This window comes from Larus michahellis, chromosome W, assembly GCF_964199755.1.
Source record: "Larus michahellis chromosome W, bLarMic1.1, whole genome shotgun sequence".
NCBI lineage: Eukaryota > Metazoa > Chordata > Aves > Charadriiformes > Laridae > Larus > Larus michahellis.
The window spans coordinates 4,190,522-4,203,739 of record NC_133929.1 but is presented as its reverse complement, the minus strand read 5'-3'; the positions used below and the strand labels follow the sequence as shown (position 1 = coordinate 4,203,739).

General features: G+C 46.1%; 1 protein-coding gene across 1 annotated transcript in view; it reads right to left on the bottom strand.

Annotated features, from left to right (window-relative positions):
* Positions 1 to 4,117, bottom strand: part of LOC141735614 (single-stranded DNA-binding protein 2-like) — a 132,722-nt gene extending 128,605 nt beyond the window's left edge. Inside the window, exon 1 of the mRNA XM_074568670.1 lies at positions 4,077 to 4,117. Coding sequence (XP_074424771.1) covers positions 4,077 to 4,117 — 41 coding nt within the window. The remainder of the gene's footprint in view (positions 1 to 4,076) is intronic.
* Positions 4,118 to 13,218: the final 9,101 nt, after the last annotated feature.

Genomic DNA, 13,218 nt, shown 5'->3' with positions numbered 1-13,218 from the left:
CTGCATTAGTCACAGCAAAAAGATGCATGAAAACTGATGCTCTGAGGAAAGATCGCAAAGAAATCAAAAAAGATTCAACACAGTGTAACAAGTAGGATTAATGGACATAGTGATTTAACTATGACATAAGAAAGACTAGAACAAGATAAAAATGGCCACAGTCAGAGTATGTAAAATGAGAATAGATGTAAAATATGTATGTAAAATGTAGACTAGAATAGAACAGAATAGAACAGAACAGAATAGTCCAAATGCCTCTGAAACACTGACAGGCATGGGGCATCGACCACATTTCATCTGGTCCCTTACAATTTCAGTGTCCACAAATCTAAAGTCACTGTTCCCACACTCATGCTCCTCCGACTCAGGGGACCGGGCAGCCCGAGGTCTGTCAGTATTATTAAAGACTGAGGCAAAAAAAGCATTGAATGCCTCCACTTTTTTCTTCATCCCTATTAGTCAGGTGACCATCTTCAACAAATATTGGTCCAATGTTTTCTTTGGACTTCCTCGTGCTATTAACATACTTTAAAAAGCCTTTCTTGTTGTCTGACACAACACTGGCCATTTTCATCTCTAATTGAGCCTTTCGTGGTTTCTTCCTGCATATGCAGATCACAGCTCTGTAATCTTCCTGCAAAGCCTGACTTCGCCTCCAGAGATCATGCAATTTCTTTTTCCTCCTGAGCTCCACGAGGAGTTCCCTGTTCAGACAAACTGGTCTTCTGCCCTGCTTGCTTGACTTATGGTAAAATGGAATTGCCTGCTCCTGTGCTTCTAAAAGGTAGTTCTTCAAGACTGACCAGCACTCGTGGACTCCTAAGCCCTCAAAAACTCTGGAAAAACTCAAATGGAAGAAGGAAGTTTACAGAAGGTGGAAAAAGGCACTGGCCACTTGGGAGAAGTATAGGAATGTTGTCAGAGGATGCAGGGATGCAATGAGGAAGGCTAGGGCCCACTTGGAATTAAACCTGGCAAGGGACGTCAAGGACAACAAGAAGGGCTTCTTCAAGTACATCAGCAGTAAAAGGAAGACTAGGGAAAACGTGGGCCTGCTGCTGAATGGGGTGGGTGCCCTGGTGATGGAGGATGCAGAGAAGGCGGAGTTACTGAATGCCGCCTTTGCTTCATTCTTTACTGCTAAGGCCATCCCTCAGGAACCCCAGACCCTGGAGGTAGGAGAGAGAGCCTGGAGAAAGGAAGACTCTCCCTTGATCGAGGAGGAAAATTAGAGATCATTTGGGCAAACTTGACACCCACAAATCCATGGGCCCTGATGGGATGCACCCACGAGTGCTGAGGGAGCTGGTGGATGTTGTTGCAAAGCTGCTCTCCATCATCTTTGAAAGGTCCTGGAGAACAGGCGAGGTGCCTGAGGACTAGAGGAAAGCTAACGTCATGCCAGTCTTCAAAAAGGACAAGGAGAAGGACCCAGGAAACTACAGGGTGATCAGCCTCACCTCCATCCCTGGAAAGATGATGGAACAGCTCGTTCTGGGCCTCATCTCTAAGCACGTAGAGGAAAAAGCTCAGGATCAGTGCATCCCTAAGAGCAAGAAATCGGCCAAGGGACGCAGGAGACCTGCATGGTTGAGCAGGGAGCTTCTGAAAAAGCTCAAGTGGAAGAAGGGAGTTTACAGTAAGTGGAAGAAGGGACTGACCCCTTGGGAGGATTACAAGAATGCCGCCAGGGCGTGCAGGGATGAAACAAGGAAAGCCAAGGCCTCCTTGGAATTAAACCTGGCCAGGGATATCAAGGTCAACAGGAAGGGCTTCTTCAAGTATATTGGAGGCAAAAGGAAAACTAGAAAAATGTGGGCCTGCTGTTGAATGAGACAGGAGCCATGGTGACGGAGGATGTGGAGAAGGCGGAGTTACTGAATGCCTTCTTTGCTTTGGTCTTTACTGCTCAGGCCACCCCTCAGGAGTCCCAGACTTTGGAGAAAGTAACAGGGAAATTCTGGATGAAGGAAGACTTCCCTTGGGTTGAGGAGGATCATGTTAGAGATCAATTAAGTCAACTGGATATTCACAAGTCTGATGGGATGCACCCAAGAGTGCGGAGGGAGCCGGCAGAAGTCATTGCTGGGCCGCTCTCCATCATCTTTGAAAGGTCCTGGAGAACAGGCGAGGTGCCTGAGGACTGGAGGAAAGCCAATGTCACTCCAGTCTTCAAAAAGGGCAAGAAGGAGGACCCAGGGAACTACAGGCTGGTCAGCCTCACCTCCATCCCTGGAAAGATGATGGAACAGCTCGTTCTGGGCATCATCTCAAGGCATGTGGAGGAAAAGTAGTCAACATGGAGTATAGGAAGTATCAGGAGTAGTCAACACGGAGTCAATCACATCCTCCTCTACCTGTCTGGCATTTTCTGCTCACTCTTAAATATATTTTTACAGAGGCACTACTGACTTAGTTGATGGGCTCAGCTTTGGCTAGCAGTGGGTCTGCTGCAGAACCAGACAGAACCAGCTGTGTCCAGCAGAGGCAGCCCCTGAACTCCCACAGGGGCCACTCTGCAGCACCACCATCCTTCCTAAAACCTTACCACATACACATACCTTAAAAAAATAATATATATTTTAACTGAAGGTATAGTTGTATACAACCATTATCCAGAAAGTAATAAAATCAATGTGGTAGAGTGAAAGCCTCAAGCTCCCCAAATTTGGCAGTGCGTCAAAGTACATTCCAAGTAGTATACTCTTTCACAAAGTCTATGACAGAGATTAGTGCAATCACAGAAATATATCAGCTTATTTCCTAGATGTTAGCACCTCCTTTGCCAGCAATAGCTATTATGCTGTTAACATCTGATGCTGGGTATAGGAAAAATTATATATATAGTTGTAATGTTCCAGATCTGAGTATCACAGAAATAGCATTTTTGTATTGTTAATAGACTTCATTTTTTTAAACTAATCGTGTATGGAAATTTCTGCATACAACACACTACCCATAAAACATTTTATATTAAATAATAATTTAAAAAATCAAAATGAAAACTAATAAATCAATATCCATAGATAATTTTTAGTTTGTGTGAAGGAGAGTGAAACAGCTGAGCAACATTTAAAAGTAGTTCCATAGAAGTGATCCTAAATGTTCCTTTCTGTGTTTAAGGAGACTTACAGTATTCCAAAAAAGTGTTTTTTTTCATATTTTCAACAGTCATGTATGCCATGGCCAAACCATGATCTCTTCCCTATTTTATCATACTGACGAGCACAATCATAGAATATCCCAGGTTGGAAGGGACCTCTAAAGATCAGTGAAGAGTACACCTATCCGAGCCATGGGCAGCCAGTTTCTCCAGGAGAATGCTGTGGGAAACGGTGTCAAAGGCTTTACTAAAGTCTAGGTAGACAACATGCACTAAGTGGGTCACGTTGTCATAGAAGGAGATCAGGTTAGTCAAGCAGGACCCGGCTTTCATAAACCCATGCTGACTTGGCTTGATCCCCTGGTTGTCCTGTATATGCCGTGTGATGGCACTCAGGATGATCTGTTCCATGACCTTCCCAGGCACTGAGGTCAGACTGACAGGCCTGTAGTTCCCCAGATCCTTCTTCCGGCCTTTCTTGTAGATGGGCATCACATTTGCTATATTCCAGTCAACTGGAACCTCCCGGTTAGCCAGGACTGCTGGTAAATGATGGAAAGTGGCTTGGTGTGCACTTCTGCCAGCTCCCTAAGTACCCTTGGGTGGATCCCATCAGGCCCCATAGACTTGTGCATGTCTAAGTGGTGTAGCAGGTCACTAACCATTTCCCCTTGGATTATGGGGGCTTCATTCTGTTCCCTGTCCCTGTCTTCCAGCTCAGGGGGCTGGGGACCCAGAGAACAACTGGTCTTACTATTAAAGACTGAGGCAAAGAAGGCATTAAGTACCTCATCCTTTTCCTCATCCCTTGTCACTATGTTTCCCCCCCGCATCCAATAAAGGATGGAGATTCTCCTTAGCCCTCCTTTTGTTGTTAACGTATTTATAGAAACATTTTTTATTGTCTTTTACAACAGTAGCCTGATCAAGTTTTAGTTCAGCTTTGGCCCTTATAATTTTCTCCCTGCGTAACCTCACAACATCCTTGTAGTCCTCCTGAGTTGCCTGCTCCATCTTCCAGAGGTTATAAACGCTTTTTTTTTCCTGAATTCCAGCCAAAGCTCTCGGTTTAGCCAGGTCAGTCTTCTTCCCCACTGGCTCATCTTTTGGCACATGGGACAGCCTGCTCCTGTGCCTTCTTGAAGAATGTCCAGCCTTCCTGGACTCCTTTGCCCTTCAGGACTGCCTCCCAAGGGACTCTGTCAAGCAGGCCCCTAAACAGGCCAAAGTCTGCCCTCCGGAAGTCCAAGGTAGCAGTTCTGCTGACCCCCCTCCTTACTTCTTCAAGAATCAAAAACTCATTTTGTGATCGCTATGCCCAAGATGGCCTCCAACCCTCACATCACTCACAAGTCCTTCTCTGTTTGCAAACAAATCCCATGGGGCGCCTTCCCTAGTTGGCTCCCGCACCAGCTGTGTCAGGAAGTTATCTTCCATACACTCCAGGAACCTCCTAGGCTGTTTCCTCTCCACTGTATTGTATTTCCAGCAGACATCTGGTAAGTCCCCCGTGAGAACAAGGGCTAGTGATCTTGAGATTTCTCCCAGCTGCTTGTAGAATGTTTCATCTGCCTCTACATCCTGGTTGGGCAGCCTATAACAGACTCCCACCATGATACCTGCCTTGTTGGCCTTCCCCCCAATTCTTACCCAACCCTATCATCACCATCATTAAGCTCTAGACAATCAAAACTGTCCCTAACATGCAAGGCTACTCCACCACCTCTCCTTCGCTGCCTGTCTCTTCAGAGAGAGACTCCCTGATGCTCTTCAAGCTACTCACTTCCTCCTGGAGCTCTGCCACTAAGTGGAGGAATTCTTATGCTGGTGTCGGATGGCAGTGATGGGCACGCCTGTGGGAGATGTGCCCAGGTAGAGGAGCTCCTCTGATTAGTGACGGAGCTCAGGGAGGAGGTAAGTAGGTTGAGGAGCATCAGGGAATGTGAGAGGGAGATAGATGCTTGGAGTAGAATCCTGCATCCCACGATAGAAACCCAGCAGGCAGACAGAACCCCTGCAGCAGAGAGCTCCCTGTCCTCTCTCCCCCCAACTGAAGGTGGTGACCTGGAGGACAGGGGGCAATGGCAGGAAGTTCCTGCCCAGCGCAACAGGCACTGCACTCAGGACTGCCCGGCAACTACCCCATCTTCCTGGGTGCCATTATGTAACAGGTACAGTGCTCTGCAAGGGAAGCTGGATGATGACAAGCGTGATAGTTCTCCTACCTTGGAGGTGTCAGCAAGGTCTAGTCAGACCTCCCCTGCATCAAAACCTCTGTGGTAAAGAAGAAAAGACGGGTCCTTGTCATAGGTGACTCGCTGCTGCAGGGAGCAGAAGGCCCAATATGCAGGCCGGACCCGGTACATAGGGAGGTCTGCTGCCTCCCTGGGGCCCGGGTCAAGGACGTGAAGAGGATGCTTCCTACCCTGCTACGGCCCTCAGGCTATTACCTGCTTTTGCTCTTTCAGGTAGGCAGCGACGAGGTAACAAAAAGAAGTCCAAGGGCAATGAAGAAAGATTTCAAGACCCTGGGACAGCTGGTCAAGGGATTGGGAGTGCAAGTTGTGTTCTCGTCTATCCCCCCAGTTGTGGGGAATGATGAGGGGGTAAATAGGAGGAGCCAGCAGATCAATGCCTGGCTCTGAGCCTGGTACTACCAGCAGGACTTTGGGTTCTTCGATCATGGCCTGATCTACAGAACGCCAGGCCTGCTGGTAACAGGCGGGAATACCTTGACTTCCAGGAGAAAAAGGGTTCTAGGACAAGAGTTATCAGGGCTCATTGATAGGGCTTTAAACTAGATTTGAAGGGGGGTGGGAACGGTACTGGGCTTGCTGGTGAGGTGCCAGAGCGTAGTTGCTCAGCACTTGTGGGGGAGCGTGCCAGTATTTCTGAGAGCCAGAAGGCACAGCACATCTCAAGGGTCAAAACTACACACACGACTCCCTCTCTGAAATGCTTATACACCAATGCACGCAGCACGGGGAATAAGCAGGAAGAGCTGGAGATCTGTGTGCGGTCGCAGGGCCACGATCTCATTGCAATTACTGAGACGTGGTGGGACAGCTCACGTGACTGGAACGCCGTCATGGATGGCTATGTCCTTTTCAGGAAAGACAGGCCAGTGAGGCGTGGTGGTGGAGTTGCTCTTTATGTGAGAGAGCACCTGGAATGCATCGAGCTCTCACCAGGGGCGGATGAAGAGAGAGTCGAGAGCTTATGGGTAAGGATTAAGGGGCAGGCAAATATGAGGGACACTGTTGTGGGTGTTTATTACAGGCCACCTGATCAGGATGGGGAAGCTGATGAGGCCTTCTACAGACAGCTGAAGGTAGCCTCGCAATCGCAGGCCTTGGTTCTCATGGGGGACTTCAATCACCCCGATATCTGCTGGGAAGGCTACACAGCCAGGCACGCACAGGCCAGGAGGCTCCTCCAGTGCATTGATGACAACTTTTTGGCACAGGTGGTACAGGAGCCAACAAGGAGAGGAGCACTCCTGGACCTGGTACTGACAAACACAGAGGGACTGGTGGAGGACATGAAGGTTGGGGGCAGCCTTGGCTGTAGTGATCACGAGAAGATACAGTTCAGGATCATGGGTACTATGCACAAAACAACAAGAAGTAAAATCACAACCTTGGACTTCAGGAGGGCTAACTTTGACCTCTTCAAGAAACTGCTTGGAGAGATCCCGTGGGCTAGGGCTCTGGAAGGCAAAGGGGCTCAAGAGAGCTGGTTGGTATTCAAAGACCACTTCCTCCAAGCTCAGGATCGGTGCATCCCTAAGAGCAGGAAATCGGCCAAGGGACGCAGGAGACCTGCATGGTTGAGCAGGGAGCTTCTGAAAAAGCTCAAGTGGAAGAAGGGAGTTTACAGTAAGTGGAAGAAGGGACTGACCCCTTGGGAGGATTACAAGAATGCCGCCAAGGCGTGCAGGGATGAAACGAGGAAAGCCAAGGCCTCCTTGGAATTAAACCTGGCCAGGGATGTCAAGGTCAACAGGAAGGGCTTCTTCAAGTATATTGGAGGCAAAAGGAAAACTAGAAAAATGTGGGCCTGCTGTTGAATGAGACAGGAGCCATGGTGATGGAGGATGCGGAGAAGGCGGAGTTACTGAATGCCTTCTTTGCTTTGGTCTTTACTGCTCAGGCCACCCCTCAGGAGTCCCAGACTTTGGAGAAAGTAACAGGGAAAGAGAAAGACTTCCCCTGGGTTGAGGAGGATCGAGTGAGAGATCAATTAGGTCAATTGGATATCCACAAGTCCATGGGCCCCGATGGGATGCACCCACGAGTGCTGAGGGAGCTGGCGGAAGTCATTGCTGGGCCGCTCTCCATCATCTTTGAAAGGTCCTGGAGAACAGGCGAGGTGCCTGAGGACTGGAGGAAAGCCAATGTCACTCCAGTCTTCAAAAAGGGCAAGAAGGAGGACCCAGGGAACTACAGGCCAGTCAGCCTCACCTCCATCCCTGGAAAGATGATGGAACAGCTCATTCTGGGCATCATCTCAAGGCATGTGGAGGATAAGAAAGCTATCAGAAATAGTCAACATGGATTCACCAAGGGGGAATCATGTCTGACCAATCTGATAGCCTTCTACGATGGCATGACTGGATGGAGAGATGAGGGGAGGGCGGTAGACGTGGTCTACCTTGACTTCAGCAAGGCTTTCGACATGGTCTCCCACAGCATCCTCATAGGGAAGCTTAGGAAGTGCGGGTTATCATAGAATCATAGAATCATAGAATTTTTGAGGTTGGAAGCGACCTTTAAGATCATCGAGTCCAACCTTTAGCCTACCCTGACAAGAGCCACTTCTAAACCATGTCCCTCAGTGCCCCATCTACCCTTTTTTTAAACACCTCCAGGGATGGTGAATCCACCACCTCCCTGGGCAGCCTATTCCAATGTTTAATAACCCTTTCAGTGAAAAAATGTTTCCTAATATCTAATCTAAACCTCCCCTGACGTAACTTGAACCCGTTTCCCCTCGTCCTATCACTTGTCACCAGGGAGAAGAGGTCAGCCCCCATCTCTCTACAGCCTCCTTTCAGGTAGTTGTAGAGGGTGATAAGGTCTCCCCTCAGCCTCCTCTTCTCCAGGAGATACGGGGTGGGGGTGGGCTCCCCGATATACCCCAAGGTAGCCCGTTAGGCCTAATGATTAGATATTGGGATAGTTCCCCTTCTCGAAAAGGGAAATCCAAGGAGAAATTGGTCTGTTATTGTATGGAGGTATGGGGAAGAAAACAGATAAGAAAAGATTTATATTGGACAATTCATGGATCCTTAGAGGATTGGATATGCCAACAATTAAACATATATGTTAACAACAAACGACCATTTAATAAGGAGGAGAGTGAATACGCCTTTTTATGGATCCTGGGCACGGCTCAGGCCGCTAATTTGTTTCCATTAAAAGAAAAGAAAAATGATAAAAAGAAAAGGTGGGATGTAGACGAACCTCCAGCGTCTCCCCCACCCTATGTCCCCCCTCCGCAAGGTCCTGAGCAAGATCTCCCTCCAACAGCCCCCACAGAACCTGGGGAAGAGGCTCCTCCTTCTAATCGAAGAATAACTAGAAGTCAAACTAGAGAAAGGAGGGAGGAAAACTTGTTGTATCCCTTAAGGGAGACTGCTATGGGGGGACCACAACCCGGAGTTGGATTTGTATCTGTACCCCTCAGCTCCGGGGATGTGAGGGAATTTAAGAAAGAAATGGGACACTTGTTAGAGGACCCATTAGGGGTAGCAGAACGTTTTGATCAATTCCTCGGGCCTAACATTTATACTTGGGACGAGATGGAATCTCTTTTAAAGATCTTGTTCACAAACGAAGAACGAGGAATGATCAGAATGGCAGGCATGAGGCATTGGGATCAGAGGCATCAGCATGGTCCCGCCGGAGATGTAAAATGGCCCTTACAGCGGCCCAATTGGGACAATCAAGACCCCGCACATAGAAATAACATGATTGATCTCCGGGATATAATAATTCAGGGGATTAGAGATTCTGTACCCAGAGGGCAAAATATTAATAAGGCCTTTAATGAACAACAAAAGAAAGATGAAACCCCCACTGAATGGCTGGAAAGATTGAGAAAAAGTTTACAGCTATATTCCGGGTTAGACCCCGATAGCCAAGTGGGTCAAGCCCTGCTGAAAACTCAATTTGTAGCTAAATCTTGGGCAGATATAAGGAGAAAGTTAGAGAAAGTAGAAGACTGGCAGGGAAGGGGGTTAGATGAATTATTACGAGAAGCTCAGAAGGTGAATGTGAGAAGGGAGGAAGAAAATCAGAAGAAACAAGCCAGAATCCTGATGGCAGCTGTAAGGGAAGGACAAAATCAGGGCAGGAGAGGAGAAAGTCCCCGGAAGGGCCCAGTAGAACCGAGAAGAAGAAGATTTAGTTCGCAGGACATAGAATGTTTTTATTGTCGCAAGAAGGGACATCTACAGAGAAATTGTCGGAAAAGAAGGCAGGATGAGGAGATTTTTAAGGAAGATTAGGGGGGTCAGGGGCTCTATTTGCTGGGGACCCCTAAGGTTACCGAGCCCTTGATAAAATTGAAATTGGGTCCTCAGCACGAAGTGTTCGAGTTCCTTGTGGACTCGGGTGCCGAAAGATCAACAGTCCAAAAGTTACCATCTGGATGTGTTGAATCAAAGGATAAACTCCAAGTAGTTGGTGCAAAGGGGGAACCTTTTAAGGTGCCCCTGATAAGGAATGTAACAATAGAAGCCCCAAATAAATATGGAGTGGGAACATTTTTATTGGTCCCAGAAGCTGAGTATAACCTCTTGGGACGAGACCTGATGGTGGAATTAGGAATCAATTTGGAAGTAGAGCAAGAGAAATTAAAAGTAAGATTATGCTTATTAACTGCAGAAGATGAAGCCAAGATTAATCCAGAAACTTGGTATAGCCCAGGGTCGGTGGGAAAATTAAATATCAAACCGATCACGGTCTCCATAAAAGACCCAGACCAGCCAATTAGGATAAAACAGTATCCCATCTCTAGAGAGGGGAGAGAAGCGTTGCAGCCAGTAATTGAGAGACTTTTGGCCCAAGGGCTTTTGGAACCCTGTATGTCTCCCCACAATACTCCCATATTGCCCGTAAAGAAGCCGGATGGGTCCTATCGTTTAGTACAAGATCTGAGAGCCGTAAATGAACGAACCATTACCCGGTTCCCTGTGGTGGCTAACCCGCACACTATACTTAATCAGTTAAGTCCAGATTATAAATGGTATAGTGTTATAGATTTAAAAGATGCTTTTTGGGCTTGTCCCTTAGAAGGAAAATGTAGGGACTATTTTGCTTTCGAGTGGGAGAACCCCAAGACCCATAGAAAACAACAATTACGGTGGACCGTTTTGCCCCAGGGATTTACAGAGTCTCCGAACTTGTTTGGACAAGCTCTGGAACAGTTACTGGAATCTTATGAATTAAGTCAGGGACTAATTCTAATACAATACGTGGAGGATTTATTGATCGCTGGAAGAACTCAAGAAGAAGTCAGAAATGAGAGCATCAAATTATTGAACTTTTTAGGCCTCAAGGGATTAAAGGTTTCTAAGTCCAAATTACAGTTTACTGAAGAAGAGGTAAAATATTTGGGGCATTGGCTCATAAAGGGACACAAGAAATTAGATCCCGAAAGAGTAAAAGGAATTTTGTCTCTAACAGCACCCACTAATAAAAGACAGATAAGACAGTTATTGGGATTATTAGGGTATTGTCGACAGTGGATAGAAAATTACAGCAGTAAAGTAAAATTCTTGCACGAAAAATTAACTAAAAACGGGTTGGTAAAATGGTCCCCTGAAGATGAGAATCGTTGGGAAAATATAAAAAGAGATCTGGTAGAAGCACCTGTCCTCAGTTTACCCGATATCCGTAAACCCTTTCAACTCTTTATCAACGTAGATAACGGGACAGCTTATGGGGTTCTGACCCAAGGATGGGCAGGGCAGAGAAAGCCTGTAGGATATTATTCTAAAATACTGGATCCTGTAAGCCGTGGGTGGCCCACCTGCTTGCAAGCAATAGTGGCCACTGCATTAGTAGTGGAAGAAGTTGGAAAAGTCACCTTGGGAGGTGAACTAAAAGTATACACCCCCCATAACATTTGAGGAGTATTGCAACAACGGGCTGATAAGTGGCTTACAGATAGTCGACTGCTAAAATATGAGGGAATTTTAATTAACTCCCCTCGACTAGAAATGGAAACCACTTCTATTCAGAATCCTGCCCAATTTTTATACGGAGAACCTAAAGAAGATTTGACACATGACTGCCTCCAACTAATAAATTTGCAGACTAAAATAAGGGAGGACTTAGAAGACGATGAATTAGACGAAGGAGAAAAATTATTTGTGGACGGCTCCTCACGAGTGGTTGAAGGACAACGGAAATCAGGTTATGCTATTGTGGATGGGTATACTTTTAAGATAAAAGAATCAGGACCATTAAGTGAAGCCTGGTCTGCACAAGCGTGTGAGTTATATGCTATGCTAAGGGCATTAAAGCTCTTAGAAAATAAAGTTGGAACTATTTATACAGATTCAAAGTATACCTTTGGGGTGGTACATACTTTTGGAAACATTTGGGAAGAGAGAGGCTTAATTAACACCCAGGGAAAAGGATTAGTCCATGAAAAGCTAATCTTAGAAGTTTTAAAGGCATTAAGAGGTCCACTAAAGATAGCCATAGTCCATGTAAAAGGACATCAGAAGGGACTAACCCATACTGTAAGAGGAAACAATCTAGCCGACGCGGAGGCAAAACGGGCTGCATTATTAATGGTTCAGACCTTGAGAGAGGAACCTGAAAGGCTAAAATTAGATAAAACTTTCACTCTCCAAGAATTGGATAAGCTAAAACAAATTGGAGCAAAAAGAGATGGCGATAAATGGCTGCTACCAGATGGCAGGGAAATTCTTCCAAAAGGATTAGCTCGGGGAATACTGAATAAATTACACCATAAAACTCATTGGGGAATTCAAGCTTTAGTGGATCAGTTTGAGACAAACTATGCCTGTGTCGGAATATACGGTCTAGCTAAGAGGATTTTAGAGGGATGTTTAACCTGTCACAAAGTGAATAAACGACAACTTAGGGAAAAGGTTCAAGGAGGTCGTGAATTGGCTAAAAGACCCTTTGAGAAAATACAGGTGGATTTTACCGAATTGCCAAAGGTGGGGAGATATCAGTATTTATTGGTCTTGGTTGATCACCTTACGCACTTTGTAGAAGCCTTTCCAGTGGTAAGAGCTACTGCAAAGACAGTTATTAAGATTCTCTTGGAAGAAATTATTCCAAGATATGGGACTGTTGTGGTAATTGACTCAGACCGAGGTCCACATTTCACATCCAAAGTAATTAAAGAGACAACTGAATTGTTTGGTACAAAATGGGAATACCATACTCCCTGGCACCCACAGAGTTCTGGGAAAGTAGAAAGAATGAATGGGGAGATAAAGAAACACCTAACCAAACTTATGGTGGAAACAAAAATGAATTGGGTTAAATGTTTCCCATTGGCTTTGCTTTACATTAGAACTCAGCCAAGAACAGATACTGGTATATCCCCCTTTGAAATGTTGTATGGAATGCCTTATGACTTTGGGTTATTCGTGGAACACCCAAAAGTCGAGGATAAACTTTTAACAGAATATATTTTAGAACTTACAAAAAGAAGACAGGAACTAAGAAAGAAGGGCTTGGTAGTACAAAGACCTCCCTTGGACATTTCCATACACCGAATCCAGCCTGGAGACCAGGTACTAATCAAAACCTGGAAAGAAACCTCCCTAACACCCCGTTGGGAAGGACCCTTTGTTGTTTTACTTACCACAGATACGGCTGTACGGACAGCAGAAAAAGGATGGACTCACGCTAGTAGGATTAAGGGACCTATCTTCCCAGAGAAGTGGACTGTGACGTCGGAACCAGGAGATCTTCGAGTAAAGATAAGGAAAAGCGAGACCGGTAAATGAACCACTCCAGAAGGGAAGTAAGAGATAGTTTATATCGATGGTTCCAAATACCACCAGGAAATACTCTACGAAAGGTATATTTTGCACCTTGGAGTGAAGAAAGGATACCGGA